At 43.4% G+C, this 20,853-nt stretch overlaps 1 protein-coding gene across 1 annotated transcript in view; it reads left to right on the plus strand.

Moving 5' to 3' along the window:
- Nucleotides 1-20,853, plus strand: part of RYR3 (ryanodine receptor 3) — a 546,057-nt gene that overhangs the window by 279,897 nt on the left and 245,307 nt on the right. The window contains 6 exon segments of the mRNA XM_059705681.1: nt 1,673-1,841; nt 3,476-3,611; nt 7,563-7,658; nt 9,418-9,536; nt 15,558-15,691; nt 17,783-18,024. Coding sequence (XP_059561664.1) covers nt 1,673-1,841; nt 3,476-3,611; nt 7,563-7,658; nt 9,418-9,536; nt 15,558-15,691; nt 17,783-18,024 — 896 coding nt within the window.

Below are 20,853 nucleotides of genomic sequence, written 5' to 3' on the forward strand. Positions count from 1 at the left end.
TGCACTGACCTATTTTCCATATGTGAAACTGAAGTACAAGAGGCTAGGAGGCACTCAAGCATGACATAGTTAATGGCAGTGACTATAACCAGGGTTTTCCAACCCTCTGTTTAGTGCCCTTTAAAGCTAAAAAAACAAAATGGCCAAAAACCTCTCCTTTCCATCTTTTCTTAGCACTTGAAGAAACACTACTGACTTAACTGGCATCAGTGTCTTTAGTAAACTCAAAATTATATATATATATATATATGCAGAGAGAGAGAGAGAGAGAGAGAGAGAGAGAGAGAGAGAGAATAAATATTAAGAAAAATGTATTCATCCCTTAACTGAATCTAGAATTGGAAAGTCATTTCTGATTGGGTTTTGTAATCCCAAACCTTGGCCTCATGTCCTCATGATATTCTCTTCCCCACAGTTTTTGCATGCAATACTATCCCAGATAATTGTTTGTAACCACTTCCGGAGCACCCACAGTGGGCCAGAGCATGCAGTAGCGAGAGTGCCTCTCTGTGCAGTCCACTGGTGTTCTGCCTTCACTGTATGTATCTGGCATTTTTTACACAAATTTGTAATTGTCGTCACCTTATAACCTGAGTATTTTCCAGGCTTGTCCAGTCTTTGCTTCAGGCCTAGAGAACAATCTTTTCTTCTCACGTGTCCAGATTAATATATAACCAGATACACTGTAAATGCAAAGAGAACTCATGAGAAATTGACCCAAGGTACAGACCTGCCATCATTTACACATGCAATCCATTCTTAGTCCCTCGGGGCCAACGTTGCAGTTCCCTGGGGCTGAGTCCGTTTCCCCAACGTCTCCATATCCTTTATTCTCAGAAGGACTCACCAATATACTCCTCCAGGGGAGGGGAAGATGAGGGCTCATTTCACCATTTGTGGAGGTTTGTGATCTCTCTGTGTTGACAAGATTAATTACAAGTCTTTTTGAAAAGTATGACCAACAGTGTCGGAGAGACAAACACATCCAAGAGAAGGAGAATACAATGCAGAAAGGGAGATGGTGTAGGCACCAAGAAGAGGGAAATAAGGCAGGAAGGAAGGATGTGAAGAAATGGGGGGATGCTGAGAAAGAGAGGAGGGAGGAGATACAGAGGGAGGGCACATAGAGGAAGTCAGGAGAGAAAGAGATACGGATGGAAGGGGATATCAGCAAATGCGTGGGGGAAGCAGGTGAGTGCATGCATGCCCACAGAAACTTTAAGTGAAAAGCACACCAATATCAAAAAGACACATGGAGAGAGACAGAGGGAAGACAAAGATCTAGGTGGAGAGGGAGTCCAGGGATGGAAACCCTCCCAGCCTTGTTTCCCCTCTTCCAAGAAGAACATGTAATAGTGAAAAAGAACCACGGATTTAAAAGTTCATTATTTTTAAAGGTGTTTTTATTTTAAAAGGAAAAAGTATGGCTGACAGCCAGGGGCCATTTTCCTGTATTTATAACGTGGCTTTAAAATGGAATCAGAACATTCTCTTACTCCGTTCGTTGGCAAATGTCAGTTTGCTGCCGTGCATGCAGTGACTACCTTAGGAGACAGTGCCCTGTGCCAGAGGGGAGGGGGAGGTGGCAGGTGGGAACCAGGACCTGGTGGTTGCTCCCCAGGGTCCTGCTGGAAGCCCAGTGCCTGAGCCGTGTCCATGTTGGGTTTTTTAGTGGAAACAATCGCACAGCTGCCCCTGTGACGCTGCCGATAGAAGAGGTCCTGCAGGCCTTACGGGACTTGATCGCCTACTTCCAGCCCCCGGAGGAGGAGATGCAGCATGAAGACAAGCAGAACAAGCTCCGCTCGCTCAAAAACAGACAGAATCTTTTCAAGGAAGAGGTACGTCCAAAAAATTAAAAGTCAAGATTCTCTTTGTGTCCACAGCTCAGATATCCCTGAGACCGCATTAGCTTTGTCTCCATGCTTGCACATGTTTATGAAAGAGACACACAGCACAGAAGAAGAGGACTCTGGGAAGGAAGGATTCATGGGCAGCTGACCTTCCCCGTCTACTGCCCCGGCTTATGCCGCAGTAGACATGGTAATGATGTACATTGGCGCATTCAAGCCAGGTTATATTTTAAAGTGTCAGTGCACATGTGCATCCAAAGTCCATTTTCAGTAAATCTCAGCTATTAGACCATGGCATTGCTGCAGTTCCTAAATTTTGGAAGATGTCAGAATTACATAGGAAACCTGTCTGAAAAATACAAATTCTCAGTTTCCATATTAGAAATGACTGAGGAGCTGGTCTGAAAGATACATGATGCTCAGTCTTAGGTGGACCTTGAGCCTCTGAGTCTCTAGAGATGGGGCCTGAATATGAGGGAAACACTAACTTGGGGCTGCAGGGGCCCTGGGCTGGCTCCATCCCCGGCTGTGCATGACCTTACACAAGTCAGTCACATGCCTTCTCTGAAAATGGACATGGCGATTTGTCACTAACAGTCCAAATCTCTGTGTTGACAAGATTAATTACATACTCCTGCAGTGTCCTGCCTCATTCCTAGGGACAGAGCCTGTCCCTTGGGCATTTCCAAAGTTAGTGACATGGGGTAGAGCCTCATGCAGCTCAGTAGGTCTAATAGTCTAAGGCTAGCAGACTAGCTCTGGGGACATTAGGCCTTATAGGCCACTGGAACTATAGCTCCTTAAGAACAGATGTTTTTTTACCAGATGGCAGAGTACTGTCATTTAGATGGAACAGTAGTTAAAAATACTCTTTTGATCTTATTGTCTCAAAATCCCACTTTTCTTTTGGGGAGTGGGTGCTGAGTGGGGTGGGCGGGGGGGGGGGGGTGGAGCAAGCTGACTGGAATTTCTTAAACATATTTGAGGTTTAAGAAAAAAAGATGTAAGCCTGGCTGGTGTGGGTCAGTGGTTGAGTGTCTACCCATGAACCAGGAGGTCATGGTTTGATCCTGGTCAGGGCACTAGCCTGGGTTTTGGGCTTGATCCCCAGTAGGGGGTGTGCTGGAGACAGCCAATCTATGATTCTCTCTCATCACTGATGTTTCTATCACTCTCTCCCTCTCCATTTCTCTTCTGAAATCAATCAAAAATATATTTTAAGAGAGAGAGAGAAAATTAAATAGTATATCCAGGGCTCTGAGTGAGTCGGTCATTTTGCACCGGGCACCAAGCAGACATTTGTGAGCCTCATTTATACTCACTCTTCCTCAACTCGCCCTTGGTTTGAGTTAAATGTGTGGGGAAACCCTGTCAGAGACTGCTGACTCACTCCCCAAATGGATGCTATTTGGATCTCTGAGGCATAGAAATGAATATTTTGTTTTTAGGAGGGGGAAAAAAAAACAATACAAAACCCAATCTGGCAGCATATGAAGGTCCATTTGCATATTAGTATTATTAGCCTTCAAAACTGCATGTTATGGGAGGAGAAAGAACAGAATGGAAGGGGTCCACTTCCTTAATCAGGAATTTTTGTTTTCCCCCCCCACTTGCTGTCACAGGGAATGTTGGCCCTGGTGTTAACGTGCATTGATCGCTTAAATATCTACAACAGCGTAGCACACTTTGCAGGGATTGCAAGAGAGGAGAGTGGCATGGCCTGGAAAGAAATTCTGAACCTTCTGTACAAATTGCTGGGTAAGTGCACACGCAGCCTTCTCCCTGGAAGATTTCCATGGGTGGTCTCCATGGAATTTCCACTGGACAAACCAAGATTGTCATCTGACTTCATTCCTTGAAAGCCTTTTATTAACCACTTGATTCTAACCCAGCCATTTATTCCATTAACTAGTAGCTTATTGTATTTTCTAAACTTAGAGCAAAAAGTCAACAGCAAGTGAAACAGATGGTAATCAATTTTGCCAGAACTACCTGTGAAACCCTTGGCAGCCACTTAGCATTCTCTGAACCTCAGTTCCTCATCTTTAACATGAGGTGTCTCCAGTTCTACACTTCTGACACCTCTGCTTTAAGGATGGTCACTCACTTAAACCCGGTGACCTTTCACTGTTGGCTTATTGATCAGTCACGATTCTTGCTGCTTTGGCCTGTTCCTAATTTCATTTCAGTGGGAAAATAAAGGTGGTAAGGATGTTGCAGCGCCCAGACTTTCTTCTCACAACACTGAATGTTCTGGTGCTTGCTACCTCCAGTGCTCCCATAGGGGCCAGACTGCCAGGCAGTGGGAGGAGGACAGCAGACTGCAAAGAGGTGGCCACCAGTAGTTGCTCAGACGTGGTGACAGGCAGCATTTTAGGGCTTTCCTCTGCAGTGTCTCTCTCATTAAAGGAAGTCCATAGAAAGTTGAGAGGGAGCCAGAAAGGAGTCCATAAAAATCAGGTTAGACCTATTCTCCATGTCAAGGATCAGGCTGATGCACTGGGATCATGGGCTCAATCGAGCCAGGAGAGGCTAGGAGGCTGTGTCACAGAAACACGGTGGCTGGGCCTGTGCACTTCAGGTCTGACAGCTGGGAGGAAACTGGAGGAAAGATGCCCTCCAACTCTTACTGTTTGGCTCCACTTGGCTCCAAATGGTTGAAAACAGGCATACAGCTTGCATTCACAAGAAATGGGCTCTGTAGTCTGTGGAATGAAATGGACAATGAGGGGAAATTAAATATGCTGGGACAGAATTAGCCCAGAATGGAGACTTCCTCCTAGAAACCATGACATTGCTGATACTTGAAGTGGAACAAAGAAAGACGACCTGCATGACAAAGAGAAAAAGGATAAAGAAGAAACTCCTGCACCTGCCTGTAGAGCCAACTCAATCCTAGAGGGCTGGGGTAGGGCAAGCACCCAGGCATTAAGATCTTCTGAGATCCTAGCACTTTGTAAAGCTTGATTGGCCTCTCACTTTCCATTTACCATAGATGGAGGTGTTTCCTTTGGTCATGGAATTTTTTTAAATTGTGGTAAACTTTACATGATATACAACCATCACTACCATCCATCTCCGGAATCCTTTTATCTTCCCAAATGGAAACTCTGTATCATTAAACCATAACTCCACTTTCTTCTGTACTCTCACTCCCCAGAAACTACCATTCTACTTCCTGTGTTTAGGATTTTGACTAGTCTAGTTACCTCATATATGCAGTGGAATCATATAATATTTGTCCTTTTGTGATTGGCTTGTTTTATTAGCATAATGTCTTCCAGGTTCACCCATGTTGTTGTGTCAGGATTTCCTTCCTTTTTTAAGGCAGAATAGTATTTTACTGTATGTATAGACCACATGTTAGGTATCCATTCATCCGTGGATGAACATGTTGCTATGAACATGTGTGTGCCAAGTTTGAGTCTCTGTTTTCAATTCTGTTGGTATATACCTAAAAGTGGAATTGCTGGATCATGTGGAATTCTATATTTACCTTTTTGAGGACCAGGCAAACTTTCCCACAGTGGCTATACTGTTTTATATCCCCACCAGCAATGTCTGAGCGATCCAGCTCATTGGCATCCTTGCAAGCATTTGGTGTTGTCACTATTTTTATTTTAGCTATTCTGATAGGTGTGTGATGATACCTCACTGTGGTTTTAATTTGCAATTTCCCATGGCTGATGATGGTGAACTTCTTTTCATGTGCTTACTTTCCCTCTGTGTATTTCCTTCAATTGGGTATTTTTTTACTGTTGAATTTTGCAAGTTCTTTACATATTTTGGATACTAGTCCTTTGTCCTACATAGTCATGTGCTGCATAATGACATTTCGGTCAACAATGGACAGCATATACAACAGTGATCCCATAAGACTGTAATGGGGCTGAAAAATTTCTATTGCCTGATGATGTCGTCGCTGTAATCACTTCGTAGTACTCATGTATTTGTGGTGATGCTGGTGTAAACAAGCCTGCTGTGCTTGTTCTATAGGAGTATCGCACATACAATCATGTGTATGTGATACTTGATAATGATAATTGACTATGTACTTATCATACTATACTGTTTATTATTGTTTTGGAGTGTATTCTTTCTACTTATTAAATAAAAAAATTTCTGTAAAACAAAATGTATCAGGCTGATTGAACTGCCATGGTGCTGTGTGACCTTGTAAAGTCTCTTCCAACTCTAATATTTTGTAATGGTACAGCTCAAACTCAGTAATAAGTATCACAACAATAGTAGCTAACATTTATTGGGCTCTGTGTGCCAGCTACTGGAATATTTCTGTTTGATCCTCAGAGAAACACTTTGAGGTGTAGATACTACTATTATCCACTTTGTATTGATCAAGAAACTGGTGCTCAGAAACACACAAGGTCATACATGTTGCAAGTGGTGGAACTGTGGCTTGAGCCTGAGCAGACTGCCTCCCTGAGCTTAAGCTGACCTGAAAAGAAGGTTAGAAGCTCAGAACTAATTCTGGCCTCCACTAACTGCAGGTATAAAGCAGAGGTCCTGAGGCAGACTTTTCCTTATCCAAATACCTTACAAGCATCTGTGAAAGCCCAGTCTTTGAAAATCAACAGCATCACAATCAAGCTACTAGGGGCCAGTCAGTTTACATCAGGGGTACTCAAACTACGGCCCGCGGGCCACATGCAAATACAAATATTGTATTTGTTCCCGTTTTCTTTTTCAACTTCAAAATAAGGTATGTGCAGTGTGCATAGGAATTTGTTCATAGTTTTTTTTTTAAACTATAGTCCAGCCCTCCAACGGTCTGAGGGACAGTGAACTGGCCCCCTGTTTAAAAAGTTTGAGGACCCCTGGTTTACATGGACTTGTTCCAGAGTTACATCTGCGGTTGGCTTATAGAAGGAAGGTTATTTCCTGCTCTAGATTTGGTGAAAATCTGATGACAGCATATTTCTCCCTCCCTTAGCAATAGCATCTATCATTGCTCTCAAACATGAGCAGGCATCACAATAGGGTGGAGGGCTGGTTAAAGCACAGATGCTGGGCCCCATCCCCAGAGTTTCTGATTCAGTGGATCTGGGACAAAGAGAATTTGCATTTCTAACAAGTTCTCATGTGACACTGACTTTCTGATCCAAGAGACCACACTTTGGGAACCGTTGTCATTGTCCTATATTCATGTGTTCCATATATTTTAGAGTTTCATGTTTAATTATTACTTACCTAGTAGTTTTACCAACCTATCCAGCTGTGTTCATTTGGATGCCTTCTTTTAGCACTGAGAAATATTAAATCTCTAGCTAGGTTTAAGAAAACATTGCAAGCAATTGAGTTGTTAAGCAAATAACCAAGCAGATACTGTTTTTTGTTTGTTTGTTTGTTTTTGCTTATCATCATATGAAGTAATTTTATTGGCCTGTGTCTTTATTACCTCTTTCCCCTACTTCATGAATGCAGGAACTCTGCTGTTGTGTTCCCATTGCTCTATTCCCAGCAACTAGACAGGCGCCTGGTACATAGCAGATTCTCTGGAAGTATTTGGGTGAATGCTAGCTAGATTTATGCTCTTCTAAATATAGAAACTGGATTGTATCAAAGGGCTAGGGAGTAGAAGATCATCATTCAGTTCCTTTTAGTTGCTAAGTAGCTGAAATATATTTAACAGCTTCCCAAGTTCTTATGTCCATCATTGTGTCCTTTAACCAAACGTTTCCTTGTTCACAGCTGCCCTCATCCGTGGAAACAGAAACAATTGTGCTCAATTCTCCAATAACCTTGATTGGCTCATCAGCAAATTAGACAGACTAGAATCTTCCTCAGGTAAGACTTGACACCAATGGAGAGAGTGGCCTTTTTTTTTTCTTTCTGTAAAAAAGAAAACAATGTTAAATCTTTGAACAATGCTTTGTCCACTGGATTGCAATCAAATAATTACTTCAACAACACCAACAAAAGAGCTAACTCTTCCTGACACCCCTATAACTTTAACAATTCTAACCTGATCCAAAGCTTGTCCTCTTCTGTTTCATATTTCACACTGTGTCTTCATCTTCATCCCCTGGATTTTTTCATCATCTGCCCCCGCCCCGGCCCCCCGCCAGGGTCATGATGTCCTGCTTAGACGCTCTCTCTCTCTCTGGGTTTCTAAATGCTCTCTGGACATGGCCCTCCTAACAATTTGGGGTAGAAGCAGGACTGAAAAATGACTGTGGAATAAGAGGAAATGATGATTCTCCCACCCCTGAGTCACCTTTGACTTCATATCTAGAGCCCTTCATGACTCACAGAGAATTTGAGCCAAGAGAGTAGTCACTGTTGGTAAGTGGCCAAGTGACCATGCCATGATGCTCAGCAGTTGGCTTCCTCCGAGATGAGTGAACATGACAGGTGTGGGCCCCTCTCAGGGAAGCTGAAAGGTTTTGATGCTTTTTCAGTGTCTAGAGGAGACAGGAGCTTGAACAAGACAGACCAAGGGAAGGTTCTCCCAAGACTATCTACCTACACGCCTTTCAAACCTGTTTTCTTCAGTATCTCTTCCCATGGGCCACACTGCATTTCAGGGCAATTTATGAAAACCCTGGGTGGAAAAAAACAGAATGACAAGGAATTTTCTCAATAAACCCAAGGAAGATACTGGCCAACTTCTTCCCTTGAGTTATTTTTGTTTTATTTTTAAAAATCTTTATTATTGAAAGTATTACAACAATATGTCGCCCTATTTCCTACATTGACCTTTTCTAGCCCTTCCTCATCCCCTCCCCACTCCAGACCTTCACCACCCTATTGTCTATATCCATGGGGTATGTATATATGCATACAAGCTTTTCGGTTGATCTCTTCTTAACCACCCATCCTCCCACACCTTCCCTTGAATTTTTATCATGGTTTTACCCTTATAGATGCCAGGCTGTTGGGGCACCAGTTAGTTTTTCTTAAGCCTCCACTTAACACAAAAAGCTTTCCAGTGTTCCAAGAAAAGGAAGCAAAGCCAAATAGTATTTTTTAGTGAGCTTATAAAATGAAAGTAATTTCTGGACTGATTCCTAGATAAATTCTTATTTGAGGAACACTTTAGATATTGTCCATCCCTCCCCTTTGCCCCCTACCCTGTCCCCCCAGGGCCTTCACCACATTACTGTCTGTGCCCATGGGTTATGCATGTCTGCATAAATATTCTTTGTCTAAATTACTTGAATGACCTTTAGAATTTATAGCAACCTGGGCATCTGCTTTTCTATTTTTAAATTAAGTATTTCTTGGTTTGATCAAAGTAAGAATTCCAGTTTACAGCTGCTCTTCTATATTTTGACACAGAAGTGTTGTGTCTTTGCCCAGGAAAGGGAAATGGGGTTGGTGCTGAATAAAAGTCAATGCTAATTCCAGACTGGTTGGCCCTCAGAGGTTCCCGAAGTCTACAAGAGATGACTGCATCTTTCTTCTGGCTGGAAATATTTAGTAGATTCAGAGAATTGATGATATTCTGTACTCTCAGGACGGTCTTTTCATTCTCAGGTTTCAAAATGATGGCCAGTTTGGTAAGTTATTTAATGTCCAAATGACTTTTGTGGCATTCACATAGGCATCTTGGAAGTGTTGCACTGCATCCTGATTGAAAGCCCAGAAGCCTTAAACCTGATAGCAGAGGGCCACATCAAGTCCATCATCTCCCTGCTGGATAAGCACGGACGGAACCACAAGGTGGGTGATTGACTTTACCTGGCTTTTCCCTTCCTGCCACTTAATATCCATTGTGTGCTATTGAGACTGTGTTGCCTGCTCTCTTTCCTGGCTTTAAAAAAACACACAAAACATTGAGAAACAGGCTCTGAAAGACCCTTCCTTGCCTAGGAGATACTACAAGCCAATCACAATGGATCTTAGATGATCTCCATTTCCAAGTCTTGCTCATCATCATTAGCCTTTAACACAGAGCAGACTGTGAGGCACTTAGCTAGAGTCTGTACAAGGCCAGCTAGGATGCACTCCCACCCTAGGGTCTAGGAGCTTAAAAGTAATAACAGCTAATCCCAGCTGTCTAAAGAAAATATACAAAAATCAGATACAAGTAATATAGACAGTCTTGTTATTAAATGAAATTGGCTTTACCGTGAGTCAGACCAAGTGAAATAAATAAATACACATGAGCCAGCAAGAGGACTAAAGCTGTGGGTCTCACCCTCTGATACAAAACAGCTGTGTGACTTTAGGCCTCAGTTATTTCATCTGTAAAATGAAAGCACTTCACTTACTAAGGTGGAATGCTACATCAATTTTTTTGAGGTCTCTTTACGCCATAACCTCTATTTTTATGGAATCATATGTATAAAGACACAGTGATCTTTGAGGAAAGTCTATTAAAATACATTTTACCCTGATGCTTCAGCACATTCCCCTCATACATGAAGGTCGCTACACTGACTATTTAGGCAGGTACTCCAAGATTGAGGAAGTGTATTTCAAAAGCAGATGGCATGACTGGACATGGGGGACAACAGCTGGGATCCTGCAGAGTGGAGGGAACTCAGCTTGATCACTGGCCTTTTTTGTTTGCCATCATTTAGGGGCACTTCACATTTAAGACACACCTTAGGGGGGGCAGGAGAATGAACCTCTGCAGCATTGCTTGGATGATTTGTATCACCCTTAGGAAGTAAGAAAGCCAGGGTCCTTAGCATCTGTAAAATTGCTTGGCAAAGACTAGAAAGAAATATGTGGGGTCTGTAATTGCTTTCCCAAATGTGGTAAATCAAAAGCAGGTATGAGGTTCCAACTGCAGTCCAGCTTCTCTGTGTCCCAACATATTTCTTCCCACCTGCAAAATGTAATGAGAATAATTGATAAGTACCTGTGTAACACGTGTTCTGAGCCATGATCTATGTGCAGATGTCAAACGGAGCCTTAGACAGGGAAGCTGTTGTCATGTCATTGTCCCTGGGGCTTTTTTGAGACCACACTGCATAATGCACTTCATAGAACCAGTTTGCAAGAGCATCTTTTAGCCAAAAACCACAAAGCATTAATGGACGTCACTTGGCAGGAAGTTGATGACTATTCTGCCCATTCCAAAGTTGAATAAATCGAGGCTCAAGTGCTTTACTAGAAATCCATACCTGGTCTTATATGTTACCCAAGTGCACCAGCATATTAGTCTTTAATCTTCTAGAGCCAAGAAATCCTATTTGAAAAATCCTGGCGATGTTGTCAAAGCTCAGGCGACATGGTCTTGATACATAGATAGTCTCCTCAAGATGTCCCCTTTTTGTCTTTTGATAGATTTTTGGATGAAGGCTTCCTTGCCATGAATTTAGTTCTACTCTTAGAGATTACTCAATTGGATAACATATTTTCCAAAAAAAAGAGTCCAGCCTCAACTCATCAGGAGAGGTATTTATAGTAACTTTGCAGAGAATGTGCCGAGTACAGGCCAGACTACAATTGAAAGACTTTATCTTTGCTTGGAAAATGCCAAGGTAGTGTTTTCCTATCCAGACAGCTCTGTTTTCCCCAGTCCCAGGTGTCTTCTGCACCTTCACTTAGTTTTCCATGAAGACAGTGACTGAATATATGCAGAAATTTATAGCCAGAAAGCAACTCCCAACTCTTGCAACAACAGCAACAGTAATAATGAGGATAACGGTAGCTAACATTTATTTTGTATTTGACAAATGCCAAGCCCTGTCTTCAGTGTTCACATGCATTTTCTTTAGTCCTCATTATGAGGCCATGGAGTGGCATTATTATTTCCACTTGACGGAGGCGGAATCAAGAGCCTTGGGATCATAAGCAACTTGCCAGAGGCCACAGGGCTAATTGATGTCAGAGTGGGACCAGCATTTTGCTCTCCCAACTCCAAGTTTAATATTACTTCCAGGTTTCTCAAGCTGAACTCTATGAACATGTTATTCGGGGCCCACATGCTCTGTGAGAAAGTTTCATTTGTGTTCTTATTTTTAAAGTTATCTTGTATACCAAACTCTTTGTAGTGACAAATTCACACTTAGAAGGCATTTTCATATGATGAGCTCATGTTTCTCAGACTGAAGTTTGAGAGTCCATGAAAGTGGTCTTCAGAGTCATGACATTTTTCTTTTAAAAAATGTTTCTACATCTTGTGGGTTTGAGAAACTCCTGTCTGTACCATGCCCCCTGGAACCACATGCTTAGAACAGAGAGTATCTACAATAGTGGTGATTATACCTCCCTCTCTGAGAGTTTTCAGTTACTAGCTCTGTCCCTACTAAAAGAAGCATTGCCACTCATCTAAAGCATAATCAAGTTAAAGATAAACAGTTTAGAGGGAAAGAGCATAATCCTTGAAGTGAAAGGGACAGGAGTGGGGTACACTGCCCACTCCCCATTTTCTGAATGCACTCTGTTCCTTGATCCCTCAGCATCTCCTCCCTACTTTTCAAAATTCTTCCCTTCAAAACTTAGTTCACATACCACTTCCTCTATGAAGCTTTTTCTTATTCTAATTGGCCATGGCTTCCTCTCCTCGATCCTTATACCACTTGCACTCTGTTACATGGTGGTTCCATTCAGCCTTTTATTATAGTTTTTTTTACACACGTATTTCTCTCACAGATGCAAAGTTCCTTCATAGCAGGTATTATTGGAGAAGCATGTGGCTTGTCTTTCTCCTTTGCTAGTGCGAGTGGCATCCTGAGGGATCAGCTTCATAATCCCCATAATGCCATATGTTATACATGGCAGGCATTTGATACACGTTTGTTAAAGGTGTGAAACATGAGTAAAAGGAATGAATGAGTAGAGCCAGAATCAATTTCCACCTCACCTTGAATGGATAGAAACTCACATATATGGACAGGCCTTGTCTCAGTTCAAGACTAATCAATGGGAGGGCTCCATTCTGTGTGGTCAAAGACAGGCTCCTTTCCTCTAGGTCAGTGGTTCTCAACCTTGGCTTTGGCTGCACATTAAAATCACCTGGGAATCTTTTTAAAATCCTGATTTCTGGGCCTCATCCTCTGGAAATTCTGTTTCTTTGTTATGGGGTGGGGCCACAACATTAGTAACAAAGAAACAGAATTTCCAGAGGATGAGGCCCAGAAATCAGGATTTTAAAAAGACCCCCAGGTGATTCTAATGTGCAGCCAAGGTTGAGAACCACTGCTCTAGCAGCTCCCCATCCTCTGAGACAGAGCTTCACAAACTGTAATGCTGTAATGTGATTACAAATCTCCTAGGGATGGTATTAAAATGAAGTCTCTGATCTAGTGAGTCTGGGAATAGGAGGGGTGGTGCCTAAGCATCTGTATTTCTGGTAAGCTCCTAGGATCATCCTTGGAATAAGGAGACCCTTGGGTTTTATCATTCTTTCTGAATTTCTACAACCAGCTGGAAAGAGGATTGTGTGGGTTTTTAGGGGCCAGTATATCAGTGTAAGTGAAGTACCCACTTTTCATTGGCAAGAACTCAGCCACATGACCTTACGTTACTGCAAGGAAGGCTGGGAAATGTAGTCTCTTGTGTGCTCAGGATAGGAAGAAAAACAGAGTCTGGTGACTTACTCAGCAGTAACTGCCACAGCAAATCACACATCCCAGAGGTCGCTGAGATGTTATTTCTCCATTGGAAAATACAGATGACCAGTAGGCACAGTGCCTGTGTCTCCATGATGGATTGGCCCTCTCCACATTCCTTTCACTTTCAAGAGAATCCATTTAAATTTTCTAGAAAAGGAGGTGTGTCCCCATTCCTTATTTTACCCAAAGATATGCCTTCTGAAGCACAGCCTAAACCAGCGGTTCTCAACCTGTGGGTCGCGACCCCTTTGGCAGTCGAACGACCCTTTCACAGGAGTCGCCTAAGACCATCCTGCATATCAGATATTTGCATTATGATTCATAACAGTAGCAACAATACAGTTATGAGGTAGCAACGAAAATAATTTTATGGTTGGGTCACAACATGAGGAACTGTATTTAAAGGGCCAGAAGGTTGAGAACCACTGGCCTAAACAATGCCAGCCACAATACTTTATGGCACTATCTATTCGGAGATGAGACACTATTAGGCTATGTACTTTCTCGGAACCCTTTTTCTCTCTGCTATTACATTGTATGTAGATTAAGCTGCTTCCCTCAGGCTGTTACAGCAAAGCTCCTGCATCTGTCACTCCAAGGCAAGACAGATGAAAATGTATGATAGACTGGATGATAAGTATTTAATTTCCTGGCCATCTATGGCTCTTTTCTTTGAGAAATTATCCTCTGGATTTCCAGTTTTACAACCCATACATTCCACAGACTGGTGATGGTATGAGTCCATAAAACTCTCATTGGGATCCTTTTCTGCTTGTCCCATAAATGTGCTTTGTATTTATGTGGAAAAAAATTGACATTCAGGGAGTCAGGTAGAAAACTGGTTTGTGAGAATTATGAATACAAATGCCACCAACAACCTGAAGTCATCCAACCCATGAAGCATTGAGTCTTCCAGTGGCCACTTTGAAAGACTGAAATGCAGCCACCACCTCCTTGTCAATACAGCCTGCCACAGTCCTGGCTTTTACTTACGGACTGCTGTTTGCACATGGCTCCCTGTAGGGGAGACAGGGAGGAGCAGTACCTGGTCCAGCACAGTGTGCTCTGCCATGGCAGGAACACAGAATCTGAATGAAAGAGGATAATGCACAAGGAGTCAGGGTGGGTGAGAGGCCAGCTTGTGGTGGAGAAGGCCAGTGTAGCTGGCAAACAAAAGGAACAGAAGCTGCTGGCTGGTCTCATAGATTCAGGCGCCACTGTGCTCTTGCAAGTTTGGCATCACTCTAGGGGGGAGAAGGAGAGCAGGTGAAATGCTTTTGAAGATGGATTTCTAGGAATATAAGAGTATCTTCACAGTGAGAGACCCACAAACCGGAACCTGTCCTACTATCACATCTACCCAACCCACAGGAGCTTCCTAAGCCTGCTATGACATGCCAGGGACTTAGCCCAATGGGAACCCTAGTGCCTTTCATGGAGAGCTGGATTAGTGCCTGTTGATCATGGTGCAGAGTGGAGCATGGGATTCAGTTTGTGGCCAATGAAGGGCCTTCCATACCAGGCCTCTACTCCTGCACAACTCCAAGAGGTGCCTGGATTTTGTATCCTGGTTACCTCTCCTCACCCTGGTCCTGGCCCTGGAAAGGTATTAATCTAGGCCCGTGGTTGTCAAACTGCGGCTCGCAAGCTTCATGCGGCTCTTTGGCCCCTTCGGTGTGGCTCTTCCACAAAATACCACGTGCAGGCGCGCACATACAGTGCGATTGAAACTTCGCGGCCCATGCACAGAAGTTGGTATTTTGTGGAAGAGCCGGTATTTTGTGGAAGAGCCACACTCAAGGGGCCAAAGAGCCACATGTGGCTCCCGAGCCACGGTTTGCTGAGCCACAGTTTGCCGACCACTGATCTAGGCAGTCAGTCTTCAGAGCCCAGACTCATCCACTTTAACAGAACAGTAACCACAAATGACATGTGCAATTTGGAGGAAAGGGCATGAGACCAGGGCAGAGGGGATGGAAGGAAGCCCAGTCTCATTTCCCAAGAGGCTGAAGGCTCTGGGGCATTACTGACCCATGCCTGGGGTTGAGGTGAGGCTTCCTTGACTGTAAACAGGTCCTCCCTCCTGTCACCTGGCCCTCACCCTGTGGGAAGCCTGCTTCTGTCCTGTCACCTAGCAGTCAGGCCCTAAGTTGGTGGACACGTCTTGCTGCAGGTTCTCGATGTCCTGTGCTCCCTCTGTCTCTGCAATGGGGTGGCGGTGAGAGCCAACCAGAATCTGATCTGTGACAACTTGCTGCCCCGGAGAAACCTGCTCCTGCAGACACGGCTGATTAACGACGTGACGAGGTAAGGCCACCATCATTGTTCCAAAAGGGGCATCTTGTCTCCACACAGGGAAGAGGGCTGATTTGAACTCCAAAGCCACCCACCCACCATTTCCATGATGATTCTGGCACATAAGATGAGAGCAGGCACATGTGCAGTCTTTTAGGGCCTTGGACTCCAACCCACTTTCTCCTGAAGTGCCCAAGGAGTATATGTACCGCCCAAGGGCTAAAGAATTTGGCCAGAAGTGGTCTACCACATTTTATTTTAAACATCAATGAAGATTTATCTTGTACCTTCTTCATAACATATTTATTCTTATTTCTATATACCAACTTTTTTCTACAAATCTCTTACAGAATAGATGTCCCATGTTGATACCATGGCTTAGTGAATCCTCTGGCACATGGCCATTTACCCAGGAATAACTGTGCCAGTCAGATGGAAAGCATGGACACAGGTAGAACCCTAGGCCGCTGGTCCACACCTGAGAGTCATGTGCACTCACTGGGCCTGGACTCGGCAGGCCCAAGGTTCTTCAGCAACTTTCCACCTGGACCCCCTTCCTAATCTGCAATGGGGAGAGAAGAACCTCCCCTCTGAAGTGTAGAGCAGCCAGCAGAGCTAAGCCATCCATACCAACATTTTTCTTCTTGGGACCAGCCTGGTTTTTCCCTGCCCATCCAAAATGGAACACTACCCCAGCCCAGAACAGTAGAAACCCGGAAAAACTGAGTGTTTTGTCCCAAGGTCTTAACCACTTTGCTAAATACATTAAAACCTCTGGCCTTTAAAAGGTTGCCTAAAAGTGACTTCTTCTCCCACCCCCTTTTCTGTCATCTAGGTTGAATTTTATTTTTTTTTCAGCTGTATTGAAGTATAATTGACCAACAATATGGTAAGACATTTAAAATGTACAACATGATGATTTGATATACATGTACATTGTGAAGGAACTCTACCCAAAGGATTAAATAATACATCCTTTTCAGGGGAGGAGGGTAAGGACATTTAAGCTCTCTCTTAGCAAATTTCAATTATGCAATACAATGCCATCAGCTATAGTCACCATGTTATACATTAGATCCTCAGACTTCATTCATCTTACAACTGAAAGTTTATACCCTTTCACCAACCTCTACCTATTTTTCCTGTCCCCACCTCAGCGCCTGGCAAACACTTCTCTATTGTCTGTTTCTATGCATTTTTATTTAGATTCCACGTATGAGTGGTACTACGCAGTATTTTCTTCTCTGTCTGGCTTATTTCTAATGTGACTTCTTAATGCTTTCAAAGGGCCATTGTTATTAATAATGCTTGGTGACAAAGCTGCTGTTATGAAATGATTAAACCAATTTACTGGAAGAATGGAAGAAGCCATTTCTTTCACTTACAATAAGAAACAAGGATTTGTAATCATGCAGCTCTATATAACATCTTCAACCTGTGGCTGACACTCAGTAAATGTTGGTTACCTTGAGTGGAACATTTAAAGAGAGACAGGTTCTCTATATTTTATAATGGAATTAATGTTGTCCTGACACTTTCCTAAGAATTTGATCAAGTGTTGGAGGCTCGCCATGGCCAGTATTGCTCAGTGATTAGAGCATTGGCCTATGCACTGAAGGGTCTTGGGTTCCATTCGCAGTCAAGGGCACGTACCTGGGTTGCTGTTCCATCCCCCACCCTCGTCGGGAGCATGCAGGAGGCAACCAATCAATGTCTCTCTCTCACATCGATGTTTCTCTCTCCTACAACCCCCTCCCCGACCTGTACCCCTTCTACTCTCTCTGAAAAATCAGTGGGGGAAAAGAAAGATATATAGATATAGATATAGATATAGATATAGATATAGATATAGATATAGATATAGATATAGATATAGATATAGATATGGATGATATAGATATATCATCAGGTGAGAATTAACAACAACAGCAACAACAAAAATTGTTGGAGGCTCAAAGCTTTTTCTACTTTAGAACAATATGAAAAACACAAAATTGCTCTTGCCCTTGGATTAATTGAGCAGTGCCTCCTCTGGTCTGGTTCAATTTGCTTTCTCAGTTCTTAAGAATCAGTAAATGCCACCTGCCCTATGTTTAATTTCAGTATTCGGCCAAACATCTTCCTGGGGATCGCTGAGGGCTCAGCACAGTACAAGAAGTGGTACTTCGAGCTCATTATTGACCAGGTGGACCCCTTCCTAACACCAGAGCCCACACACCTGCGGGTGGGCTGGGCCTCGTCCTCGGGCTACGCTCCGTACCCCGGAGGTGGAGAAGGATGGGGAGGCAACGGTGTTGGTGATGACCTGTACTCCTATGGCTTTGATGGACTTCACCTTTGGTCAGGTGAGTACTTTGCCAAAGCTTTGGCCCCTTATCTCTTACAAGGGGTGATTGAGACTTGGCTTGTGTGAACTGAAACTGTCACTTTCTATATGAATGATACAGACTCGAGCATAAACTAGAGATGGTGAGGTGGGAAGAGCATCAGATCTGAAATGAGACACTTGCTTTTAGCCATGACTCTGGCACTTCAGCTGCGTGATGGGTACGGCCCCTTCCCTTTCAAGCTCTGTGTCTGTACAGCCTGACGAGCAGGGACTTTCGGGATTATATGGACAAACAGGGAAGGAGAAAGACTCAGCATTTATTACTGGGCAGTGAGCTACAAATCTTTTGTACACGTTTCCTCCCATTTTATCTTTACAATGACCGCTTAAGGTAGATAATATTGACCCCATATTACAGATGTGGAAACTGAGACATAAAAATATTTAAGTCATTTATTCACAGTCACACTGGGCGGGATCCGGGTCTGACAGTAAGCCCGACACCTTGTCAGTGCAGCATGTTACTTCATGATGCACTTTATAAAATGTCTGGATCTGTACCCGACACATCGGAGATGGTAATCAGTTAAAAATAATCTGAATCTTCCTTTTTAAAGATAAACATTGTTTTCCCCACGTGTGTCCACAGCCTGTGGCCGTGCAGGAATGAGCTGGCTTCCGCCAGGTGAAAATGCAAGACCGCGCATGCTCTCAGCCCAGCACAGGAGTTCTCCCTCGCTGTCCGCAGTCTTACCTGTATCTTTTGCAAAACTGCAATTGTGTTCCTTATAGAAATCCCTTACATAAGCATTGTGCTGCGTGCCTCTTACATAAGGAACCATGACACACATCCTACCTTCCATTCAATAGGAGGGAAAAGTTTGTCTCAAATGACAAATCTGTCCATTTTCTTTTGTAACTGGGAACCCATCACGTTTTCCTTCTGCCCTTAGTTTTCAGGCTAAAACCATTAGCTCAGGTCCTGATGACATGCTTCTTGTAGTGAGGCTTTATTTTCAATTTGTGTTTGTAGGTGTGTATGCTGTTTTAAATTCATTTTAAACATTTTTAAACTCTTAGGAATGGTGTGAACTTATTTACATACTTGTCCTGGGTAATTCGTGGGAAGAAAGAGACATCCCTATCTCTGTCCGTGTTTTATGTGTCCGAGGGTCAGCATGGTACAGACAAAACCAGATTCAGAACGGCAGGATGATGGGTTAGAACAGGTGTAAGTCTTGTCTTGTTGTTCTCTTATCCTCCCAACTTAACCTTCCCTGGTTCCGTCTTTAAGGGAGTAGGGGTGGGTCTTGCCTTCTCGGTTCTCAGAGCCCCATCATGTGTGGCTGTGCAGTAGTAGCATTTCCCTTAGGTTATCATCACATGTCACAAGGTTCTCAGAACGTTGTCTTTCGGGAAGTGATTTGAGGAGACATCATTGTGCTCACACCCACCCACAGCTCCTGAGTTTGGTGGAATTGAATCTGTGAAGGAATGAAGAGCATTGACTTGAGACAATGATTACCCCATTGCCTGCTGGTTGCTGCTCATCTCCCACCATCTCACCAATACAGTGCAAGAATATTTTTTGGGTCCCAGTCTACTCCCAAAGAGAACTCTGTATGGGGGTTGGTTAAAGAACTATGAAACACATTTACACTCTTGTATGAAACAAATTGGACTCTTGTTTCAAAGAGAAACTAACAATTCTCAAAGAAAAGAAAAATGTTTGGTCTTTTCCAGACTTTGCAGCACTACATAGAACCCCCAGTATATCCCTTTGTAGAATTTCCAGAATAAATATATCAGTTAGTCAGGAGGGAGTCAGAGAGCCCACTCATTGTATATCCAGAAAGGGCTGCTGTCTGTGCATTTAGGACCTGACCCTCCATCTAATTGTGTATCATTCCAGGAGTGGACAGGGCACAGGAGTGGACAGTGCTCCCCTCATTCCTCTTGTCCTACCTCCTCTGAAGACCAGGGAGGTGGACACGCCCACACCAGTTATCACTAGCAGTGCCTCTGTGATTGGAGATGGGGAGGAGGCTTGGGTCTCAGCTTTTCAGAAGCTGGCAGTGGCTCTCTGAATGTTACCCACACTTAGTAATACAAGTACGTTTAGGGAACTTCACCCCTCAGTCTTCAGCGCCTGATGAGATGTAGGGAAACCAGTGCCTGTGAGATTTATAATTTTCATGCTCACTGAAATACAAAGCTTCCTTGTGTCTGAATTCTCCAACCGGCACACAGGAATGTATATCTCACAGAAGGCACCACGGGTAAATATGTCAGCATGTGCCCCAGCTGATGAAATAGGATTCTGTTAATGACTCCCACCAGGATAGCAGTGAATTCCGGACTATCTGATGAAAGGATAATTGTCTGCTGAAGTAATAAAATGGAAATGACCCTCCAACTTACTTGCTATCAGAGGGAATGAGGGTGGCCAGGGAGAGATATTGGAAACTGGTTATGATAGTTTTTCTCCTTTTCCTTGAGATCCAAATGCACAGGCTCACTAACTTTCAACTTACATGTGTGCATCAATTAAGCCACTGCCTTGCACTGGTCTTCAATGAGCTTATGGAAGCACAGTAGAGATGTTGTCGTGGTTGGGGAAAATGGCAGTGCCTCCAATGCTTTGTCATTGGAAAGGCTCGAAGAAACAGCAGGGCTTTGGAGTTATGCCCGGTTTGAATCCCAGCTCCTCCACTTACTGGGCAAATGGCTTAACCTCTCAAAGACTTGGTTTCCTCAGATAAAATGAAGATGTGCTGTATGCTCTTATGGAATTTAAATGAGATGAGGGACATGACGTTTTTTTAATTGTTTTTAGTTTATCTTT

Source organism: Myotis daubentonii, chromosome 1, assembly GCF_963259705.1.
Source record: "Myotis daubentonii chromosome 1, mMyoDau2.1, whole genome shotgun sequence".
NCBI classification, from domain to species: Eukaryota; Metazoa; Chordata; class Mammalia; order Chiroptera; family Vespertilionidae; genus Myotis; species Myotis daubentonii.